At 35.3% G+C, this 25,884-nt stretch overlaps 1 protein-coding gene across 1 annotated transcript in view; it reads left to right on the top strand.

Moving 5' to 3' along the window:
• The window catches only part of TINAG (tubulointerstitial nephritis antigen), a 90,723-nt gene that overhangs the window by 64,361 nt on the left and 478 nt on the right, over nt 1–25,884 (top strand). The window contains exon 10 of the mRNA XM_032864509.1: nt 8,973–9,018. Coding sequence (XP_032720400.1) covers nt 8,973–9,018 — 46 coding nt within the window. The remainder of the gene's footprint in view (nt 1–8,972; nt 9,019–25,884) is intronic.

Raw genomic sequence — 25,884 nt, 5'->3', positions numbered from 1 at the left:
GATGGAAATTTTTGATCTTGTACTCCTTCTCCCAAGTACATTTCACATGATTATGAATATCTTAACATATATTCTGTCAATATAGCAAATGCAGAGGGTTCATTTTCTCAGTTCCACAGCCGATCATTCTGACCAGAGCATACCTGGGCACAACTGTTTTGTCATTTTCTTCCATACGTCTTATTATAGGTCAAATTCCATGTGGCATTGTTAGGGTCTGTGATCAAAGGAACGAGACTGATATAAAGCGAAAAATCAAACAAAGCTTTATTTCACGCCAAGCATCAAAAATCAAACTGACCAGTCAGGGCTGTCTCTTACGACAAGATGACGACGATGATTCCGACAAGGTCACTCCGCTCCGGACGAGGCTGCTCCGCAGAGGAGGCCGCTCCCTGGTTGGAAGCGGCTCCCTGGTTGGAGCCGCTCCCAAGAAGAGGCCACTCCCAGGAAGGCCGCTGCTGGTGAGGTCGCTCCCGGGACAGGGCTGCTTCCAAGAAGAGGCCACTCTGGAGGAAACTGCACCCAGGACAAGGCCGCTCCCAATGACGAAGAGGCGATAATGACAGTGACGACAGGGAGGACAACACTGATGACATAGACTCTGCTCCCCATGACATCACTCTGACAAGGCTGCTCTGGCGAGGCCGCTCCCCAGACCAGGCTGCTCCGGTGAGGCTGCTCTGGAGGAAGCCTCTTTCCTGATGATGCTGCTCCCGCAGGGCTGCTCACCGAGGAGGCCTCTTCCCAGACGAAGCTGCTCCCCGGAATGACACAGCTCCGGCGAGGCAGCGGCTCAGGCTTTGCGGGCGAGGTTGCTGCCGTCTAGGCCATTCCCCGAGGCGCCGCTACCGAGGGTCACAGTGTGTGGGTGGGGCCGCTGGCGTCGGGGCCGCTGGTGTCTTGGTGCCGCAGGCATCTCGGGGCCGCAAGTGTCGGGACCGCTGGCATCGGGACTGCTGGCGTCGGGACCGCTGGTGGCTCGGGGCCGCCGGCGTCGGGACCTCTGGAGTGGCTTATAGCTCTTACAAGAGCTGTTACAGCTCTTCTTCTGCTCCCGCTGACTCTTCTCTCTGCTGCTTCTTCTTCTTCCTTCTTCTTCCTCTGACAGCTCTCCTTCTACTCCCCTCGACAGCCTCGCAGACCAACCTTTACAGGGGTGGTTGAGCCCCGCCCCTACACAGGTGGCCAATTGAATCCCAATTCACCCCAGTGGATATACGCGCGCCCCACCGATTGGACGTCTCCACCAGGCCTGCCCTGGCCCTACATCCGGGCTCCACAAGCCAGCTCTTCTGGGAGGGGCAGGCCCTTACAGCATTATACTTACAATATTTTTGTTTTCTGAAATATTAGGGTGGGGTAGGAAAAGCAATATATCAGCAACTCAGTAAATTGTGTTGGTTGGATGAGTAATTAATATTAGGAATGCACATAGTCATTTTTGACATTTTCATACACACAAAAAAATTGATCTTTCACAAATCTTCACAGCTTCTCCAAACTATGACAAAATTGGTAGCCCCTTGGCAGAACATATCAATAAGAGTACCTGATCTTAAGCTGAGTAAAACCTGACTTGATTTACATTTTGCTTCAGTGGAAAATGAAGGGAGATGGGGAGTGCCCTCATTTTATTTTGATTTCCCCTGCAGTCTCTTTTCTTTTATCTTTGATCTAGTCTTAATTAGCGCCTTCTAGAGCTCTCTGTCCTATTCAACATTGCCACACTCACTAGGCCTGAGCATTTTTTTTTTAAAGATTTTATTTATCTGACAGAGAGAAAGAGAGATCACAAGTAGGCAGAGAAAGAGGCAGAGAGAGAGGAAGGGAAGCAGGCTCCCCACCTAGCAGAGAGCCCGATGTGGGGCTCGATCCCAGGACCCCGGGATCATGACCTGAGCCAAAGGCAGAGGCCTTAACCCACTGAGCCACCCAGGTGCCCCGGCCTGAGCATTTTTTTGAATGAAGTTAACTGAGTGTCTCTGGGAGAACATTCATAAGGCAACAAAAGCCTGCTTATCTTTTCCTCATTCTTCCTGCACTAATCTTTTAAATCTTTGTGTAAAGGGAGCTGAGAGTCTATCTGCAATCTCACCTTTAAAAGCAAAATCCTATATCCAGAGTACTCCTATCACTTTTATCAGCTTGAGGCTCATCTGGTGTTTTCTTTATACCTATATCCTATCTGACTTTCATTTCCTTAGTAAGGGCTGCAGTTCCACATCAGGCTCTTATATATTGGTTCCCTGTTTTCCTCCTAAATTTCCTGTTCTAGTAGGCTGTACTGCACAAAATTTCTTTACATGTCCACTGTTGATAAACTTAATTTTTTATCTATGTGGATTTATATTCACTAATACAGAATTGGTGTGTCCAGAAAACATGAGTTTGAATTCCTATCATTAGTCTATTGCGTACATACTGGGATCCCAGAAGTGGTAAATTGTCAGGCACATTGAAAAATTATGGTCTAGATGATTCTGCACCAGTATATTACACCTACCATCGATACAAAATAAAACTTTTTTCCCCTCCTGGTAACTCCAGATTCTTAGATGAATGTGAGATATGCTTTAAAGAACTTGATTCTTGGGGTGCCTGGGTGGCTCAGTGGGTTAAGCCTCTGCCTTCCGCTCAGGTCATGATCTCAGGGTCCTGGGATCGAGTCCCGCATCGGGCTCTCTGCTCAGCAGGGAGCCTGCTTCCCTCTCTCTCTCTCTCTCTGCCTGCCTCTCTGTCTACTTGTGATCTCTCTCTGTCAAATAAATAAATCAAACAAACAAACAAAAAACCCCCAACATTAAAAAAAAAAAAAAAAAGAACTTGATTCTTAAGCAAATGTGATCTTGACATGTGAGTTAGGAGATAATCATTCTCTTCACAGAGGAATTCCTCAATCTGTAGAAAGGCTCTTTCACAGTTTCTTTTAATAATCAGCTTTCCTTGATTCTTACAGTATTTTACCTGTCAGAAACCTTGAAAAGTAATGAATTTAAAGGTTAATACACAGAACCATTATCAGTAGAGAGCTCAAGAGTAGATGAAACCACTCTGTAATTACAGTCTTAGGCAATAACACATCAACCTGATCGTCAGGAACATATTTCTGAGTAATGTGAGGTGCACTACAAATAACACCACCGTGGAGGAACCTAATCTTTCAACCTTAACATCCTAGAATTAACCTTGATTCTTTTTTCTCCCTTTCTACTTGGACAACAAATTCCATCACGTTTTTTTAAAAGGGTTTTAATTAAAATTCCAGTTAGTTAACATACAGTGTAATATTATTTACAGGTGTACAATTTAGTGATTCAACACTTCCATACATCACCCAGTGCTCATCATCGCTGCAAGTGTGCTCCTTCATCTCCATCGCCTGTTTCACCCAACCCCCCACCACCCCTCTGCTAACCATTGGTCTCTTCTCCACGGTTAAGAGTCTGTTTCTTGGTTTCCCTCTTTTTTTTTTTTTTTTTTTGTCTATGATCACTTGTTTTGATTCTTAAATTCCACATATGAGTGAAATCGTATGGTATTTGTCTTTCTCTGACCAATTTATTTCGCTTAACGTAATACCCTCCATCAATTTTATCTCCAAACTAGCTCTCATATCTGTGTCCTCCTATTCATTCAATTCACTTGCTGCCAGTAGAGTTCAATTCCTTTGCTCAACAAATATATTTAAGGTTGACTATGAATGTCTTAGTCACTATTCTAAGTGTTGGAGATAGAGGTATTAAAAGAATAAACAAGATTTCCTTTCTGGGTCTTACATTCTTATTCAGAATTACATTATTTCTTGCTTTGATGACTAACATTTATCTCATGCTTTTAATCTCCTTCCCCTGGAATCTCTTTCTCATTCTAACACCTGAGTTTTCTCTCTGAAAGACTATCTGGATCATGGCATTACCATATTTGAATGACTCTTTATCACCAACTTTCAAAGTGCCAAGTCTGGTGGCTATGAGTGCTCTTTATGGCCTGATCTCAATCTGCTTTTCTAACTTGATTTCCTGCTCCTCCCTTCACTGTTCTCGAATCCCACAAGACCAAGTACTGGTCTTAGAATGGGCTTAGAATAAGATGAAGTTTCACCAGCTCTCTTGTGATTTTGCACTTACTTATTGTAATTAAAATTCTACAGTTTCATTTGTACCATAAGAACTTCTATTTAATTCTGTGAAGGGAGTCAACTTTGCCCTCTGCAGACAGTTAATGTCTTTGTCTGTAACCCATAAAAATTTTTAAAACTTGCTTTTATAAAAGTAGCAATTGTGGATTCAAATTATTTCTTCGGGGGCTTCTGATTATTTTTATACTTGTTTATTTTTCATTTCACTCCCATTAGATGTATTTCTCACTCACTACAGCAAACTATCCATTCTCAGGCATCCTCAGGAAATGTGGTGCAGTGGCTGCCCAGATTTTCCAAAACTGCTTTTTCCCAGGTGTCACTAAATTTTAAGAGAAAAGAAGTATTAATGGGTCTTAAATAATTTAAACACTTTAATCATTCTCATTAAATTGTCAGCTTCTTGAAGGCAAAAGATATCTTCTTTGTACTAAACAACAGTTTTCTGAATAAAGGCTGAAATAAGTGGATGAATTACACAGAAATTTTGCGCTTTTTTCTTTTTTGAAAGAGATATTTAGGGGAATATAAAGATAACCTAAAGAAAGTCATATGTTCAGTTGTCTCTTATGTACCGTATCTAATATGACCGCCACTGAATATATGCACCTCCAGCACAAAATCAACCAAAACTAAGGGAGAAACAACAGTAGCACTTACAATTTAAAATCCTGTGCAAAGTAGTTACTTGGTTCTAATAATTTTGTTATCTAGAAATAGCTTAAAATATGCTTTTCATAATTCTAGTATTGATTAGCACAGTTATTTGAAAAGAACAGCATCCTTTTTACAGAGGACATCCATCAAGATATTCATAACCTTAGTAATACAAAATGTTATATCATCCTTGAATGGGTTTTGATGCTTTACCCTACAGAATTGATGGTCTCTCCAGAAAGACTATTGATGTTATGCAAAAGAGTTATTTCCAGAACTACCTAAAAGAGGGCATATGAGACCAGTCCAGAAGGAAGAGCTTAAAGGATCACATGCTTGAAGTGAGAGATGTAAACATAGACTCAGCATAGGGAGCCCTCAGTTCTCAGGCCTCCTCAGGGAATGTGGTGAGATCTGCCCAGATATTTCCAATACCAGCATTTTCCCAGGTGTCATGAAATTTTGAGATAAAATAAGTATTAATATATCTTGAAAATTGAAACAATTTAACTTAATGAGGCAGAAAAAAATTCAAAAGAACAATATAAAGTCCATATAAAGTAGAATTTCTTAAAGCAAGAAAAGCCACTATCAAGGTCTTTCAAACTTGTGATCCTGTTGTATTATTTGTTTCAAATTAGCAGGGTTAAGGAAACTATCTCAGCAGAATACGGTTATGGTTCTGGTCTATCTAGCTAAAGAAATGTTTACAAATAGTCCTTAAAATGAAGATGTATAAGTGAGTGAAAAAAAAGTGTAAATAGTTATGTTTAGAGTATATATGAATGTAGTGAAGATCCTTATGTCCCCAAGGACAGCCATTGATTTACAAGAGGATATCTGTGAAAATACATACCTGTTTCTAGAATTTTCAGCCTACTGGTAAAAAGGCAAGACAAAGTCTAGTACTTTAGGAATATGTATATATGTATGTATGTGTATATATATATATATATATATATATGCCTTTCATAGATAAAGAGGAACTCTTTCCTATAAGTGAGCAATATAAGTAGTCTTCTTGTTTTGTACCAGTTAAACTTTGTTTTTGCTTGGATAAAGGTTTTGATTACATGAGTTTACTATGATACCAGTGGAAAATCACCTAGGGTAAAGTGATTTTTTTCCAGTCTCTCAGAAAGCATGGGATATTGAGAAAACAACCCACAGGTTTATTTCTCTGCAATACCCCACTGTGACTCCATGGGCTGATTACCATCATAGAAACTGTCTAAAAATGATACAGGTGAAAAAAGATAAAGGACATTTGCAGTGCCAACATTAGATCCTGTGATGAATGGACCTTGCCTGTCATCTGACATAGAGGCTATAACATAGGGAACTGAACAATAGTTTCCTTGGTGAGGTGTGATATTTTCTTTTTATCTGAATTTCGTGTCAAGGTTAGTATTCTTTGTTTATAATTTTCTTTCACAAACATGCAAGTCTTTGAAACTCTCAACCTCATTGGACTTACTTTCTTTTTCCTCTTTCACCTCTATTTGAAGACATGTTTTGTTTTTATGTCCACTTTGAGAATATTTATAATAATCTGAATGCTGCCATTCTCTCTAGGTTTCATAAAGACATCTTAAAGTTACAATGAACAGTGTTGTTTCCTGAAACTTAGAGCAACTCTAAAAAGTTGATAGATTTACAAAATAAGTATTACTGCTGTCTATTGTACAATTGAAAATATTATTTAGATAATCCTATCAAAATGTATGAAGCATATGAAAAACTTGTACAATAGTAAAAATGATAGTTTGTATTTCTTAGATGTCTTCAAATTAGTTTATTTTACTTTTAATTTATTTGCTAATACAAGAATAAGACAAATGACTACATTCTGAAGTCTCTTCTCCTTTGTGAGAAAATGTTCTGTTTCCTTAAATTTTGTCTCTGATCTGTTGGTTAATAGAATTATGTATAGTCATTGTTTTGCTAAATCTGGACCTTGTATGCGATTATGGATCTTCATGCCCCCAAACAGTGTCTCAGTATTTCTGAGAGTGCCTAGGGGTTTCTGAAAAGGACTTAACAGTAAATGCAATACTCAACTCCTGGTTTATTTTCCTTGTTTGTCTTTTCTGTTCCCTCTGTTCAATTCTCCTTCATCTTCCCATGCACCTTCCTCGGTGAGCTGGAACCCAAGAAGTTAGAGAGATCTTACAAAAGGGGAAGAAATTGGTATTACTCTCTATTTGAGTATCATTAGTGGGTTTTATACAATATATAGTTTTTAGAGAAGTAGCTCTGTGAGGTTTATATTACAAGTCTGGCCTTTTCTGAAGGTCTAAACTTAGCTAAGTCCAGTGTGGATAGATGTGAGTGACAGAGAACCATCCTCTCAGTTGCTCCTCCTGTCTTTTGACCTCAGCTTAGGTGCTGGATCAAGCTTGTCCTGTCTGGATACTGTTTTTTGATTAGGCATTCTTTCTTAGGAGGCTCATTAGTGCCTCAAGGAAAATTACCCTGAACTTCTCAAGTATTTGGTGGAATCTCAGATAAAGGATTCCTTTCCTGCCTGTTTTAAGTTGAATGTTTCCTTAGATACTTCTGATTGCTCTTGTATTTTATATAAATAGCTAAAGTAACTAGTAGCTGGACCACCTGAAAGGAAATTTGATTGAGGTAAAGGTTTTTTGAGCTTGTTATAAGAATAATGATAAATGAGTAGAAAATGAGCAACTCAAGGTTTCAAATATGACATACTACTTGAAGTACATAATGACTTTGAAGATTTGGGGGCCCTTATTGTAAGCAGTAATTTTTGTCAATGGTGATAATAGTATTTTATAGAAAAGTACAAGGATATAAATATAATTATAAAACTACAGAATGGTTTTCAAAATTAAACTTGCTTGAACTTATACATTAAGCTGCCCAGAATATTTGAAACCTTAAAGTTTTCTAGTCTACTATTCCTATGTGTAGCAGAAAACCAAGAGAGAGATGGGAAGCATTGCAATCACCACTCCTAGCCTCTACCAAGAAAAAGAGAAAGAAATGTTGTTTTTTCAGGGTTATCCCATCTTCCACATCATTTTTTCTTCCCTCCCCTTTGTGCCAAAGGATCTATATGGATTAATATATTTTCTTGAATGCCCCCAAGATCTCTACCATAAACCTGCCTTCTTTAGGCAATATCTCTGTGCTGTGGTGCCATCATTTTATTCTATATCCTTCTAAGAACAGCTTTCAAGCAAATGGAAATGTTGAAAATATTTGAATGAATTTGTATATCTTCCAATAATGTTTTTTCCCCCCAAAGAATGTTTGTTATACAGAAGCATATTGGGATTAGTGGGGTGATATGTGGGCAGAATTATTTTCTCACAATCCATCACAGCATGTGAAAATGGTAGTCCTTATGCTTTCTCTACATAAAACTGTTGCTCTGTTGCTGTTCAGGACACACTGCAGTTTGAGACTGGATATTTATAAGATGAAGAAGTACATAGGATTTGGAGTCTGGGCTCAACATCTCCCACTCTATGTTCTTAGACAAGGCTTGTTATTTTATTAGTAAACAGAACATGTTATTAACATCTCCCTTACTGGGTTTAGTCAAAAGAAAACATGAGATACTGTAAGTTTGGATTCTTTATGGTTTGTTATATGCTACATTGAAAATGAACCAGTTGTAGGAGTAAAAGATTTGGTTTGCATACATACATACATGTGTAAACAAAAATCTCACATTAGACACATAGCAATTTTTGAGGTAATATATACAAATACATATTTCTCATAAATTATTTTATCTATGATTTTTATCTGTATTTATATTATTGTTATCAGTAGTCTTGGAGATTTTTAGCTTACACCATATAGGGTAGAGTTTCAGAGGGCTAGATATAAAGAGGGGAGGCATCGTTAAGTACTTTAAAACCTCCATACCTCAGTTGCCCTAGAATTTATCTTCTTTGATAAACAAATTTGATTTTAAGCCATTTGGACATAAATAAGTATATTCTGAGCAAGTAAATAACATTATGGTCAAAAAGCAAACTGCACAGGCACATTTTTGGAGGGCCATGATGACAACTCCATAGTAAGCCAAGACCGGACCATAACAACAACAACAAAAAAATTCTGACAATAATTTATATTTTATCAAGGTGCAAATCAAACATTTTTAACCATGCCAGTATTTTTGTATTATTTGTAGATGGGGAACACTAAAAGGAGCACAAGGACAGAAAGAAAAATTCTGGGTATGTAACTCTTTCCAACTGACTTTCTACTGTGAAGTGAGTATTTTAGAATCATCTGAGTCTCTACTTCCTGATTTGTGTTAGTCCTATCTTAAGTCATTGTAATATTGTTTGTTATAATGGTATTTTGTCCAGCAGAAAAATCATTATAATCATTTATATTATTGTAATAGTTTTTCTCTATTCCTCTTATTTCAAATTATAAATGAAGAATCAGTATTTTTTTTCAAAGTGAGAATCAACAGGAAAACATTTTGTTATCAGCTATATTAATGGTTAAACTTTTCCCATATGTCAATTTTGTGTTCTTACAATTTTTTTGCTATGGATGATGGCTTATATTCAACAATACTTGTTGAATGAGGGAGTGAATAACATTGTGTGCATTCAGGAAAAAATTAGTCAATTCACTAAAATAGATTTCATTTTACATAAAAATTAATATTTTGGTTTAATTAAATATGAAATTTTTAAGTAGTACTACTGTTTTGCAAAGAATTATGAAGGGTCTGAGATGTTATCCCACTTGAATTAAGGAATTGGGTCAGAAGAAAAGAGTACTTAACTGATGCTCACATCCAGATCAACAGCCACATGTCACCACATAGGTCCTCACACTTTAGTCTCGCAATGATAAAAGGCAACAACCTTTTTTCATACAGGTAGCACCTGATATCTCATAAACCTCATAAACAGAGAACAGTGGATTTTCTCCAACTATCTGTATAGGAGACAGGCAACCTCCTTATTTCTTGCAAGGAGAGAAAAATAAATTCCATTAAGATGGGATGGGTAGGGTCTTGTGTTCTTATCCTTACCCTCAGGAATATAAATATGTCTTTCCAAGGGCCAGATAAATACAGATAATGTCTCTAAATGCTGAACTCAATCTTTTTTAACATATAAATGCCAAGGGAAATAATGTTCCAGTACTCCTGGCACCATGGGCTTAATTTAGGACCTTGTCTGGTCTCTGACTCTTTGGCCCTCTTGGGGAGATAAGAGAAGTTTTATTATCCTTTTGGATCAAATCAGTTAACTAGACAAATGGCTATAGATCTAATTCTCATTGAATGTGAAGATAAAATATTTTTGGCAGAAGTGAAAGCAAATATTCTCTATCTCTATAGCATATACACTTTTTGTGTGTCAGGGGATTAGAATTTTTTGCAAGGGCACTGAGAAGTTCAGAGAAGATTTATTTGGCCACAATTATATATGAATGTTTTAAAATATTTACAAGTAGGCCTACAATATAGTAAATTACAATAAAAAATGGATGACTTCCATTACTAAGTAAAATGTAATACATAACAATGTCATATATTCCACTAAATAAGTTGAAAATAACATCAGAATTAATTTTCCAAGCTCATATTTTTAAAGAAATGAGAAACCTGAATCTTGAGAAGACTTTCTGCCTGTGAGCATTTGGTAGGGCTGGGCACAAGCTGATTATATTTGAATATGCAGAGAGAGAGAGACTTCTAAGAAAAAGAGAATCCAGCCATATTAGAAATTAGAGGAACCTGAAACACAGCCATTTTTTCTTATGGAATACTTAAACTGAGTGCTTGAACAGCACTCACCCTTGAACAGGGTAAGTAGCTGAGAAGGGTAGTGAAAGGAAGTCTGCAGTCTTGAAGACCTGTGGAAGGAGTTGCATTAGAAGATACTCTGATGGGGTGCCTGGGTGCTTCAATCAGTTAAGCATCTGCCTACGGCATGGGTAATGATCTCAGGGTCATGGGATTGAGTCCCATGTTGGGCTCTCTGCTTGGCTGGGAGTCTGCTTCTCTTTCTCTCTCTCAAATAAATAAATAAATTCTTAAAAAAAAAAAAAGGAAAATAGGCTGAAACACACACATAATAGGCATTGCCCCCCACAATATTTTAAATCAGGTTTGGAGTAAGCTCAACAAAAGCTTATCTCCAGCCCTGATTCAATTTAGTTTATTGCACAAACTAAGGTGATTAGTCCCTCACTGTATTTCTTTAGCAGAAGAAAGGGCTAACCTTCTTAGGAAAATAATATCAAGGTCAATCTTTATATTTATTAAGACAACATATCCAGCATACATTTAAAAATTAGAAGACACGTAAAGCAAACAAATGTGACCAGTAACTAAAGGAAAAACTATGAATAGAAGCAATAGATAATAGTTTAGACATAGGCTTTTAAATAACCATTGTAAGAAACATTTTAAAAATATGGGTGAAAAATGGAGAATTTTAACAAAGGATTTAAATATATTTAGAATATGAATCATTGAACTTGTGAATGTGATGTTTTGAAAGTAAGAACTCACTGCATAAGTTAAATAGCAAACAGAATTAGTGGTCTTAAATAAAATTCAGTAAATATCCAACTTGTACTACACAGAAAAATATAATGAAAAAAACAAAAGCAAATATAGAACAATGTGAATAAAAAAATCAAATAGTAGGACACAATCAAATGGTTTAACATAAACGTAATTGTATTCTCAGAAGGATTAAGAGAGAGAGAGAGAATGAGCCAGAATCAATACTTAAAAACATGATGGCCAATAGTTTTCCAAAACTGAAAGACATAAATCCAAAGATTCAGAAAGCTCAATAAACTCCATGAAGGAGAAATCCCCCAGGAATTTCATAATCAAATAGCTGAAAATAAAAGATAAACAAGAAAAATTTTTAAGGAACCAGAGCTTTTAAAAGGATAGGTTTCTTTCAGAAAAAAGTAGTATTAAATAATGGGTGGCTAGGGACAGGTAGTCTTTAGTAAATGATGTTGAAAATACTGGATATTTACATGCAAAAGAATAAAATTGGACTGTTATTTCATACCACTTACAAAAATTAACTCAAAATGGATTACAGATTTAAATGTAAGACCTGAAACTGTGAAGCTCCTAGAAGAAAACAGGGAAAACACTCCTTAACATTGATCTTTGCAGTGACTTTTGGGATATGTCACCAAAAGCACAAGTGACAAAAAAATAAGCAAGTGGGACTACATCAAACTAAAAAGCTTCCACATAGTAAGGCAAAAATAAAAACAAAATTAACAAATAAAAGTCAACCTATGGAATGGAGAAAATATTTATAAATCATATTTCTGAGAAAGGGTTAATATCCAAAATGTTTAAGGAACTCCTGTAGCTCAGTAGCAAGAAAACAAATAATGAGATTAAAGAATGAGCAAAGAATCTGAACAGACTTATCTTCAAGGAAGACTTTCAAAATGGCCAACAGGTACATGAAAAAATGTTCAATAGCACTGGTCATTAGGGAAATGTAAGTCAAGCCACAAGGAGATACCACCTCACGCTTGTTAGAATGGTCATCATCAAAAAAACGAAAGATAATAAATGCTGGGAAGGATATGGAGGAAAGGAAACCCTTGTTCATTGTTGGCAGAATTATAAAGTGGTACAGACACTATAGAGGACATTATGAAGGATCCTCAAAACATTAAAAACAGAACTACCACGTGATCCAGAAATTCCATTTCTGGGAATATATCCAAAGGAAATGAAAACACTAACTTGAAAAGATATCAGCACCCTCATTTTCATAGCAGCATTATTTATAATAGTTAAGATATGGAACTAAGTGTCCATAAACCAATCAATGGATAAAAAAAATAGTGATATATATGTGTAATGGGATATTATTCAGCCAGAAAAAAGGAGGAAATCTTGCCATTTCCAACAACATGGATGGACCTTGAGGGCGTTATGCTAAGTGAAATAAAGTCAGACAAAGAAAAACAAATACTATAGGATCTCACTTATGTGTAGTAACCAAAACAAACAAACCCCCAAATTCATAGAAAAAGAGATCAGATTTGTGATTAATAGAAGAAGGGTTTGAGGGTGATGAGAGTAGGAGAGAAGTGGCAAAGGTACAAACTTCAGTGATAAGATAAATAAGGACTAAAGATATAATTTACAGTATATATAACATATACTATAGGCAACAGTGCTGTATGATATGTATGAATGTTGTCAAGAAAGTAAATTCTAAACATTCTTATCAGGAACTTTTTGGTCTTTTTTTTTCTTTTTCTCTTTATTTCACCTATATAAGGTGATAGATGCTAACTAAACTTATTGTGGTAATCATTTCACAATCTGTGTAAGTCAAACCATTATACTGTATACCTTAAACTTATACACTGATGGATGTCAGCTATATATCAATACAACTGGAAAAATCATTTTATTAACAAAAGAATATAGTAATAGACTGATATCACAAAATAAATAATCTGGATTTAAACACAGGATATGGTTACTTGTTTTACAACAAAGAAACCTCTGAATTTCAACTGAGAAAGGAGAACCTTTATAATAAACAGTTTTAGACCAAGGTTAGCAGGGGTTTTTTTGTTTGTTTTGTTTTTGTTTTTCTTGTAAATGGCCAGGTAGCAAATATTTTACATTTTGGAGATCACAAAAAGTCTGTTACATACTCTGTTTTAGTTGTTTTCACAACTCTTTAAGGAAAAAAATCAAAACAAGATAAAACAAAAAAACACTTAATTCATGATTTGTACCAAACATTACTAACCAGATTTTTCATGAGCCATAGTTTGCCAATGGCTTAGCTATATAGCAACTTTCTATTCATGTGGAAAACAAAACAAAACAAAACAAAACTGAAATTTCACCCCCTAACTCACAAAATACATACAAAACTAATTTGAAGTGGAACATAGACAGAAGTGTGATTGCAAAATAATAAAACCTCTAGAAGAAAACTTGGAAAACAAATATGTTAATAATATCAATTAAGCAAAGCTTTCTTAAATTTTACAGAAAATTAATAAACTGTATAAGAAAAAATGATCAGATTACTTTAAAATAGAAACTGTCAGAAGACAGAATTATGTGATAGAAAGGGTAAAACAAACTGACAGAAGATTATCTATCTATCTATCTATCTATCTATCTTCTATCATCTATCTGGCAAGGACTCATATGTAGAATATATAAAATTCTTACAAATATACAGGAAGAAATAAAAAATAAATAACACATCAATAATAATACTAGGCAACATATTTTAATATTTACTTCACAAATGAGGAAATCCAAATGGCAAGCCAACATACGAAAAGGTATTCAATGTGACTAGCTGTCCAGCAAATACCAATTAAAACCACAGTAAGATAATATCACACATTCACTAGCTTGGCTTAAATTAAAAGTATTGATATTAACAAGTATGGGTAAGGGTATGGAGTAACTAGAACTTTTTCATTCTACCATTAAATGTATAGATGGTACAACAACTTATGTCCATTGTATTTATCAGCAGAAGAATGGATAAACAAATTGTGGTACAGTTATATAAAAATACAGAGAAATTAAAATAACAAATTAGTTATATATGCTATAACATATACATTTATTTATTTATTGAATAAAAGAATGCATTACTGCTTTATTAAAAATATCAATTCCAGGAAGAACTGATGATAGATAAGAAGGTAGATATTGACAGAGAGGGAACATTCCAGACCTTTTAGAATTCTAGAAGTAGTTTTTATCTTGACTACATGGAGCTTACATAGTCATGAACCTCACAAACATGTATAAACTCACTAAACTGTGCACTTATTATTAATATGCTAAACATCTCAAAAGAAGATTTAAAAATCTTTAGAAATTTAAATCTTTAGAAAATTTCTTTCCTACATTTTTACCCATTCTCTTATAATTAAATTTTTAAAAATTCAGGCATTTGGAAGAAACAACAAAAAACTGGTGAAGGGATAGAAGAAAGAACAGTAGGAAGAATAAGATTAATGAACAAAACACATACTCTAGATATGTTTTATTAGGGATGGTTTACTAAGTACTACTCTTTGTAATTTATAATATTGTCTTTTTTGCAGACTCCTGGGGTTACTTCTCATTAGTACATAAATTTGTACTTGCTTGTAAAAGTTCACGTAGTCTTCTGATTTTACCAAAGTCTAATAATGAAATGTGGGTAGTAATAATTCTCAGACTCACAAAAGAGAATAGGTATAGTACTACATATCATAGTTACAAGAATTTAAAAATATTATTTTTGACAGTTCATCTTAAGTTATGACTTTATTTGACTTCTTATCTTTGAAAGTATATATATTGGAACCAAATAAAAAGTTTAGAAACTGGAATTCAGCTTAGCTCATTGTTGCTAAAACACACTTTGTTTCTGGCTCATTTCTAGATAATTTAAGGCCATTCTATCTTTGAAATGGTAAATTGAAGTCAGAATTGTAGACACAGTTTTGAAAGTGTTCCTTTATGATGTTAGGACTGATAAGGAAAGCAAAGAGTCAATATAAAAAGAAGTAAATTATGACATCAAATACATAAATTATATATGGAATAAAAGCATAGAGTTTGGTATGTGATCAAAGTTAAGTTGTTATCAATACAAAATAGACATATATATGAAAATTTTTGCTGTATGTATAATATATATTATATTAAGTATATTTTTTGCTATATAAGTATATAGCAAAAGCCTATAGTAGATTCACAGAAGTTAAAATGAAAGGAATTAAAGCACACCACTATGGAAAATCATCACCCGTAAGAAAGATGACAAAGAAACAGGGAACCACATAACAGCTAGAGACGATTAAGATAGCATTAGTAAGCTTTTACTTATCAATAATTTAAAGGTAAATAACTAAATCCTCTAATCAAAAGCATAGAATGGCTGAATGGATTAAAAAACAAGACCCAACTATATGCTGCTTACAAGAGACTCATTTCAGCTTTAAGGACACATATAAGCTCAAAGTGAAGATAGGAGAGAGATATTGCATACAATGGAAAACATAGAAGAGCAGGGATTGTTATATGAGACAAAATAGATTTTAAGTAAAAAATTGTGGAGAAAAGAGGGTCTTTATGATGAAAAGGGGATCAATTCATGAAGACGATATAAGCTATGCACCCAATATTGGCGCACCTAAATAAATTAAGCAAATATTGACTATCTGAAGAGAGAAATAGACAATACGATAACATCAGAACACTTCAGTATTCCACCATGAACAATGGACAGATTACTCAAGACAGAAATTCAATAAGGAAACCCTGGATTTTAACTATACGTTAGACCAAATGGACCTAACAGACACATACTGAACAAAAGCAACATAAAGCACATTCTTCTCAAGCCCATACAGAACATTCTCTAGAGTGGATCATATATTAAGTCACAAAACATTAGCAAATGTAAGATTAGAATCATACCAAGTCTCTCTCTTTTTTTTTTTTAAAGATTTTTATTTATTTGAGAGAAAGATAGTGACAGAACAAGAGAGAATATGAGCAGGTAGGAGAGGGAGAAGCATTCTCCCCACCTACCAGGGAGGCCAATTTGGGACTCAATCCCAGGACCCTGGGTTCATGACCTGAGCTGAAAGCAGATGCTTAACTGACTGAGCCACCCAGCCACCCCCCAAGTATATTTTCTGACCACAATTATATGGAACTAGAAATCAATCAACAAAAAGAAAATGGAAATTCACAGATGTATGGAAATTATTTCTGGAAAAACATACACACACATTTCTGAAAAAAAAATCAATGGATCAAAGAAGCATTCGAAAGGGAAATTAATAAGTATCTTGAAATAAACAAAAATGAAAGACAGCATATTAAAACCTATGGAATGCAGCAAAAACAGTTATAAGAAGAAATGTTACAGCATTAAATACATACATTAAGAAAGAGGAGTGATCACAAATAATTTTATACCTCAGTCAGCTAGCAAAAGGAAAACAAACTAAACCTAAAGTTAGTAGAAGGAAGAAAATAATATACATCAGAGTAGCAGTAAATGAAAAGGAGGCCAGAAAATCAATATAAAATATCAACAAAACTAAGAGGTGTGTGTGTATTTGTGTGTGTGTGTGTGTGTGTGTGTGTGTGTGTTAAAAGACAAACAAAGCTGACAAATTAGGTAGGTTATAAAAAAGGAGAGAAGATGGAAATAACTAAAAATCAGAAATGCAAGAGATGTCACAATGAATATAAAGGATCAAAATAGACTGCTATGAACACGTATATACCAACAAACTGGATAACCTAGAAAAAAATGGATAAATTCACGGAAGCACACAACCTACTAATACTGAATTATTAAGAAACAGGAAATCTGAACAGAACAATAAGGAGTGAAAATATTGTATCAGTATTAAAAACCTCCCAACAAAGGAAAGCACAAGACCAGATGGTTTTACTGCTGAATTCTACCTAATATTTAAATAAAAACCAACACCAGTTCTAGCAGTTTTTGGTACAGTCTTTTGGGTTCTCTGTATAGAGTACCATGTAATCTGCAAATAGTGAAAGTTTGACTTCTTGCCTGCTGATTAGGATGAATTTTATTTATTTTTGTTGTCTGATTGCTGAAGCTAAGACTTCTAGTACTATGTTACATGACAGGGTAAGAGTGGACACCTCTGCCTTGTTCCTGATTGTAGAGGGAAAGCACTCAATTTTTCCCCATTAAAGATGATATTAGCTGTGGGTTTTTCATATACAGCCTTTATGAGGTTGAGTTATGTTCTCTCTATTCCTGCTTTGTTGAGGGTTGTTATCAAGAATGGATGTTGTACTTTGTCAAATGATTTTTTTTTTTTGCATCTATTGAGAGGATCATATGTTTCTTATCCTTTTCCTATTAATGTAGTATATCACATTGATTTGTGAATAGTGAACCACTCTTGCAACATAGGAATAAATTTCCCTTAATCATGATGGAAATTTTTTTAATGTATTGTTGAATTCAGTTTTCTAGTGTTTTATTGAGAATTTTTGCATCTGTGTTCAACAGGGATATTGGCCTGAATTTCCTTTTTAGTGGAGTCTTTATCTGGTTTGGTATCAGGGTAATGTTGGCTTCATAGAATGAATTGGGAAATTTTCCTTCTGTTTCTTTTTTCTTTTTGTTTTTGTTTTTTTTGTTTCTCTTTCTTTCTTTGTTGTTGTTGTTGTTGTTGTTTTTGGAATAGTTTGAGAAGGATAGGTATTAACTCTTCTTTAAATGTTTGGTAGAATTTGCCTGTGAAGCCATCTGGCCCTGGATTTTTGTTTGTCAAGAGTTATTTGATTACTGATTCAATTTCTTTGCTGGTTTTTGGTCTGTTCAAATTTTCTATTTCTTCCTGTTTCAGTTTTGGTAGTTTATATGAAAGACTCCACCAAAAAACTGCTAGAAATGATAAACAAATTCAGGAAGTTTCAGGATACAAAATCAGTGTATGCAAACCTGTTGCATTTTCTATACACCAATAATGAAGCAGTAGGAAGAAAAATTAAGGAATCAATCTCATTTACAATTGTACTAAAAACAGTAAGATACCCAGGAATAAACCTATCCAAACAGGGGAAAGATCTGTACTCTGAAAACTATAAAACACTAATGAAAGAAATTGAAGATCACAAAAAGAAATGGAAAAACATTCCCTGCTCATGGGTTAGAAGAATAAATAGTGTTAAAATGCCTATACTACCCAAAACAATCTACACTTTTAATGCAATCCCTACCAAAATACCACCAGCATTTTTCACAGAGCTTGAATAAACAATCCTCAAATTTGTACGGAATCATAAAAGACCCTGAATGGCCAAAGCAACCTTGAAAAAGAAAGCAAAGCTGGAGACATAACACAATTCTGGACTTCAAGTTATACTACTAAGAGGTAGGGATCAAAATAGTATGGTACTGGCACAAAAGTAGACACATAGATGAATGGAACAGAACAGAAAACACAGAAATGAACCTACAATTATGTGGGAAACTAATCTTCAACAAAGGAGGAAAGAATACTCAATAGAAAAAAGATGGCCTCTTCAAAAAATGGTGTTGGGAAAACTGGACAGCCAAATGCAGAAGAATGAAACTAGACCAGTTTCTTACACCACACACAAAAATAAATTCAAAATGGATGAAAGACCTAAATATGAGACTAAAACCCTAAAACTCGGAGAGAACACAGGCACCTCTTTACGTCAATTGTAGCAACTTCTTTGTAGATTGGCATTAGAAGGGAAGGGAAGGGAAGCAAAAGCAAAAATAAACTTTTGGGACTTCATCAAAATAAAAAGCTTCTGGATAGCAAAGGAAATAATCAACATAACTAAAAGGCAACCTATGGAATGGGAGAAGATATTTGCAAATTACATATCTGATAAAGGGTTAGTGTCCAAAATTATAAATAACTTAAAAACTCAACACCCCAAAAATGAATAATCCAATTGAAATATGGGTGGAAGACATGAATAGACGTTCTCCCAAAGAAGGCATGCAGATGGTCAACAGACACATGTAAAGATGCTCATCATCACTCATCATCGGGGAAATGCAAATCAAAACTACAATGAAATATCACCTCACACTTATAGGAATGGATAAAATCAGCAACGCAAGAAACAACAGGTCTTAGAGAGGTTGTGGAGAAAGGGACCCTCTTGTACTGTTGGTGGGAATGCAAACTTGTCCTGCCACTCTGGAAAACAGTATAAAGTTTCCTCAAAAAGTTAAAAATAAAACTACCCTATGATCCAGCAATTACATTGAAAGGTTTTTACCTAAAGAGTACAAAAAAATACTAATGCAGAGGGATACATGCAACCCAATGTTTATAGCAGCATTACTTACAGTTGCCAAATTATGGAAACAGTCCAAGTGTCCATAGACTGATGCATGGATAAAGAAGACATGGTGTGTGTGTGTGTGTGTGTGTGTGTGTGTGTAAAATACCTTATTATTCAGCAATAAAAAAGAAAAATCTTGCCATTTGCAATGATATGGATGGAGCTAGAAAGTATTGTGCTAAGTGAAATAAGTCATTCAGAGAAAGAAAAATACCATTTCATTCATGTGTGGAATTTAAGAAACAAAACAAATGAGCAAAGGGGAAATAAAAAGAAAGAAGGAGACAAACCAAGAAACAGACTCTTAACTATAGAGAGCAAACTCATGGCTATCAGAAGAGGAGTGGGCGGGAAGATGGATGAAATCGGTAATGGGGATTAAGGAGTGCACTTTTGTGATGAACACCGGCTTTTCTATGAAATTGGTGAATCACTCTATTTTACACCTGAAACTAATATTACACTGTATGTTAATTAAATGGAATTTCAATCAAAACATTAAAAAATTGACACCAAATCCTTCTCAAACTTTTCCAAAAATTTGAAGAGGAGGGAACACTCCCAATATATATATATATATATATACCTTAAGACTCCACCAAAAATCTATTAGAGTGAATAACAAAGTGGCAAGATAAAATCAACCACAAAATTCAGTTTCTTTCTTTCTTTCTTTCTTTCTTTCTTTCTTTCTTTCTTTCTTTCTTTCTTTCTTCTTTCTCTTTCTTTTGAGTGTGGGCATGAGCAGGGGGATGGAAAGAGGAGGCTCAGAGAAAGAGGGAGAGAGAGAGAACCCTAAGCAGGTTCCATGCTCAGTGTGGAGCTCAATCTCACAACATGAACTGAGCTGAGATCATGACCTGAGCTGAAATCAAGAGTTGGATGCTTAACGGACTGAACCACTCAGTTCTGATAAGTTGCATTTCTATACATGAATGGTAAACCATTTGAAAAAATAATTCATTTATAATACAATAAAAAATGTGTACTTAGCATAAATCTAACCAAGGATGTGAAAGGTCCATATAATAAAAATTAGAAGAAATTGATAAAAGAAATTGAAGAAGACACAAATAAATGGAGTGATATCCCATGTTCATGGATCAGAAAAATGTCTGTACTACCCAAAACCATCTATAAATTTGATACAATCCCTATCAAAATTCCAATGACAATTTTCACAAAAGTGAAAAATATCCTAAAATTTGTGTAGAGACACAAGAGACCCTGAGCAGTCAAAGTAATCCTAAGAAAGAACAAATCTAGAGACATCACAATTCCTGATTTCAAATTTTATTACAAAGTTATAATAATCAGAACAGCATTACTGGTATAAAAATAGACACACAGATGAATAGAACAGGATCAAAAGCCCAGAAGTAAACCTACTTATATATAATCAACTAATATTTGACAAAGGAGCCAGGAAGAAGCCGTGGAGAAAGGATAGTCTTTTCAATAACTGGTGTTGAGAAAACTGTTCAACCATATGCAGAAAGAATGGAATTGGTTTTCTATCTTACACCAGTCACAAAAAATTAAGTCAAAATGGATTAAAGACTTAAATGTAAGCCTAGAAATTGCAAAGATACAGGAAGAAAACATAGGACAAAATCTCCTTGACATTGATCTTTGCAAATATTATTTGGGTATGACACTAAAAGTGCAAAGGACAAAAGCAAAAATCAACAAGTGGAACTACACCACACTAAAAGGCTTCTGCCTAGCAAAAAATCAGCAAAATAAAAAGGCAATCACCAGAAGGGGAGAAAATATTTACAAACCATTTATCTGATAAGGGATTAAAATCCAAAATATATAAGGAATCCATGCAGCTCAATAGCAAAAACCACACATAATCTTATTTAAAAATGGGCAATTGCCATGAATAGACATCCCCCCCTCCCCTGAAAATAATACAAATGGCCAATAGTTACATGAAAATGTACTTAATATTATTAACCATCAGGGAAATGTAAATCAAAACCACAGTGAAATATTAATTCACATCTGTTTGCATGGCTAATGTCAAAAAGGCAGGAGAAAACAAGTGTTGGTGAGGATGTAGAGAGAAGGGAATCCTAGTGCACTGCTGGTGGGAATGCAAACTGGTGCACCCACTGTGGAAAACAGTATGGAGACTCCTCAGGAGATTAAAAATAGAACTACTGTTGATTTAGCAATTTCATGTCTGGTTATATATCTTTCAAGGCTGTTTCTGTTACATTTACTTGTGGTCAACTAGCTCCTTTCTGGCATTCATGATATTCTTACGTACTCCATTAATATTTTTGCTACCCACCCCCCCAAAGACTTATTCACTCAACCTCTAAACCCCAGGGGACATTCTAGTCTAACTTTCTAATCATCCTCATATTTTAAAATTAAAAATAACTCCATTTCTATGAAGCCAGCATTATGCTGATCCCCAAACCATACAAAGACCCCATCAAAAAGGAGAATTTCAGACCAATATCCCTGATGAATATGAATGCCAGGATTCTCAACAAGATCCTAGCTAATAGGATCCAACAGTACATTAAAAAGATTATCCACCATGACCAGGTGGGATTCATCCCTGGGATGCAAGGTTGGTTCAACATTCACAAATCAATCAATATGATAGAACAAAAATCAATAAGAGAAGAGAGAAGAACCACATGGTCCTCTCAACTGATGCAGAAAAAGCATTTGACAAAATACAGCACACGTCCCTGATTAAATCTCTTCAAAGTATAGGGGTAGAGGGAAAATTCCCCAACTTCATAAAATCTATCTATGAAAAACCCACAGCAAATATAGTTCTAAATGGGAAAAGCTTACAGCCTTCTCTTTGAGATCAGGAACATGACAAGGATGCTCACTCTCACCACTGTTGTTCAACATAGTACTAGAAGTTCTAGCAACAGCAATCAGACAACAAAAAGAAATAAAAATATTCAAATTGGCAAAGAAGAAGTCAAACTCTCTTTTTTTGCAGATGACATGATACTTTATATGGAAAACCCAAAAGACTCCACACCCCAAACTACTAGAACTCATACAACAATTCAGTAATGAAGCAGGATACAAAATCAATGCACAGAAATCAGTTGCTTTCTCAAACACTAACTCACTAAAATATAGAAAGGGAAATTAGAGAATCAATTTCATTTACTATAGTACCAAAAACCATAAGATACCTTGAAATAAACCTAATCAAAGAGGTAAAGGATCTGTACTCAAGGAACTGCAGAACACTCATGAAAGAAATTGAAGACACAAAAAGATGGAAAAGCATTCCATGCTCATGGATTGGAAAAATAGACGTTGTTAAAATGTCTATACTGCCTAGAGCAATCTATACTTTCAATGCCATCCCGATCAAAATTCTACCAGCATTTTTCAAAGTGCTGGAACAAACAATCCTAAAATTTGTATGGAACCAGAAAAGGCCCCATAATGCTAAGGAAATGTTGAAAAAGAAAAACAAAACTGGGGGCATAGTGTTGCCTGATTTCAAGTTTTACTACAAAGCTGTGATCACCAAGACAGCATGGTACTGGCACAAAAACAGGCACATAGACCAGTGGAACAGAGTAGAGAGTCCAGATATGGACCCACAACTCTATGGTCAAATAATTTTTGACAAAGCAGGAAAAAATATACAGTAGAAAAAAAGACAGTCTCTTTAATAAATGGTGCTGGGAAAATGGGACAGCTATGTATAGAAGAATGAAACTTGACCATTCTCTTATACCATACACAGAGATAAACTCAAAATGGGTAAATGACCTCAACTTGAGGCAGGAATCTATCAAAATCCTGGAGGAGAACACAGGCAGTAACCTCTTTGACCTCAGCCACAGCAACTTCTTTCAAGACATGTCTCCAAAGGCAAAGGAAACAAAAGCAAAAATGAACTTTTGGGACTTCATCAAGATCAAAAGCTTCAGCACAGCAAAGGAAATAGTCAACAAAACAAAGAGGCAACCCACAGAATGGGAGGAGCTATTTGCAAATGACACTACAGACAAAGGGCTGATATCCAAGATCTATACAGAACTCCTCAAACTCAACACTCAAAAAACAGATAATCACGTCAAAAAAATGGGCAGAAGACATGAACAGACACTTATCCAAAGAAGACATACAAATGGCTAGCAGACATGAAAAAATGTTCATCATCATTAGCCATCAGGGAGATTCAAATCAAAACCACATTGAGATACTACCTTACATCAGTTAGAATAGCCAAAATTAACAAGACAGGAAACAACAAATGTTGGAGAGGATGTGGAGAAAGGGAACCCTCTTACATTGTTGGAGGGAATGCAAGTTGGTATAGCCACTTTGGAAAACTGTGGAGATTCCTTAAGAAATTAAAAATAGAAATAGTTTTAGATATAGACATAGTGGAAAGAAGGGCCATATGTGAACACAGCAGCAATGGCCACAATCACCAAACTGTGGAAAGAGCCAAGATGCTGTTCAACAGACAAATGGATAAAGAAGATATGCTCCATATGTACAATGGAATATTACACAGCCATCAGAAAGGATGAATACCCAACTTTTGTATCAACCTGGACAGGACTGGAGGAGAGTATGCTGAGTGAAATAAGTCAAGCAGAGAAAGTCAATTATCATATGGTTTCACTTACTTGTGGAGCATAAGGAATAACATAGAGGACATTAGGAGAAGGAAAGGAAAAGTGAATTGGGGGAAATTAGAGGAGGAGATGAAGCATTAGAAACTGGACTCTAAGAAACAAACAGAGGGTTTTGGAAGGGAGTAGAGTGGGGGGATGGGTGAGCCTGATGGGTATTAAGGAGGGCACGTATTGCATGGGGCACTGGGTGGGGTGCATAAACAATGAATCTTGGAACACTGAAAAGGTAAAATTAAATTAAATAAGTAAATAAATAAAATTACATTAAAAATAAAATAGAAAGAAGATGTTTAATTCTTACTGAATTTATTCTGGATATTTCTCAAATACTTTCCCTATTTCTTTTCCTAGTTTCCCTATCCGCATTAAGACATCTGACTCAATTATTACAAATTTACTAGCTAGCCTCCCTGAATCTTGTGTTTACCCTCTTAAATCCATCCTTTTCAGTTCACACAGAGTAATGTAATCAAAATATAAATTTGTCCACCCTGCTCTCCTGCTGGACTCAAGAACTTGTCATCATTTTCACCATTATTTTCTCAGTATGTATTTCCTTAACTTCCTTTCAGCCTCATAACCTACCAACCTGTCTCTGCTTTATGATCTAATTATTATAATTTCATTGCTTCATTTCAATGTTTCATGCTGCTTCATCCTTTGCTGTTTATGCTTTTACTGTTTTCCTTTACCTGAACTTCTTTTCCTCCTGTTTTTATTTGGTTAATTTATTCCCAGGCTTTAATATGCACCCTATGTGGCACCTCTTCCATGACAACTTTCCTGAACCATGAGATGCCTCTCAACTATCTTCAGTAGCTCTCCATGCATAGTTTTACCTTAGTCCTTGGCTTACGTTTTTTGTCCTTCATTAGATTGTTGTCTCTCTGAACAGTGGATTTCCTCTGTTACATCCCTGAACAGAGGAACATGGATATTATCTATCTGTGTTCCTCTGGTGCCTAGCACAGAACAAGTCATATGGGAGACCCTATAATTGCAAATTGTGTATCATCTTTTGATGTGGTATTTCAAACTCTCACAAATATACTGCCATTTACAAAAAAATATTTTATTTATTTATTTGAGAATTTGAATTTATTTGAAAATATTTATTTGAAAATCAAATATTTATTTATTTGAAAGAGAGACAGAAAGAGAGACAGCAAGAGAGGCAAAACAAGCAGGGGCAGTGGGAGAGGGAGAAGCAGACTTTCCATTGAGCAGGGAGCCTGATGTGGGGCTAGATCCCAGGACTCTGGGATCAGGAACTGAACCAAAGGCAGATGCTTAATGACTGGGCTACCCAGAGAACCCCATATTTCCATTGTATGGTTGGAAACAGAGAGGTTTTATACAAATTCTGGTTATTGTGAACTTGAGTATGCATGAATATTAATGTAATTGATAAATAATATGACTTTTATTCCTATTTAGAAAATATTTGGGCACTTAAAGTTATGATCTATAATAAATTAAAAGCATCTAAAGCTACATGTGAGTTCCCTGTGTTTTTTAAAGTCAGAATTAAATATCCAACTATGCTACTCAGC

This window comes from Lontra canadensis, unplaced genomic scaffold, assembly GCF_010015895.1.
Source record: "Lontra canadensis isolate GAN:19392208 unplaced genomic scaffold, GSC_riverotter_1.0 scaffold27, whole genome shotgun sequence".
NCBI classification, from domain to species: domain Eukaryota; kingdom Metazoa; phylum Chordata; class Mammalia; order Carnivora; family Mustelidae; genus Lontra; species Lontra canadensis.
Note: the sequence above shows the minus strand (reverse complement) of the source record. Positions and strands in the feature narration are given on the sequence as shown.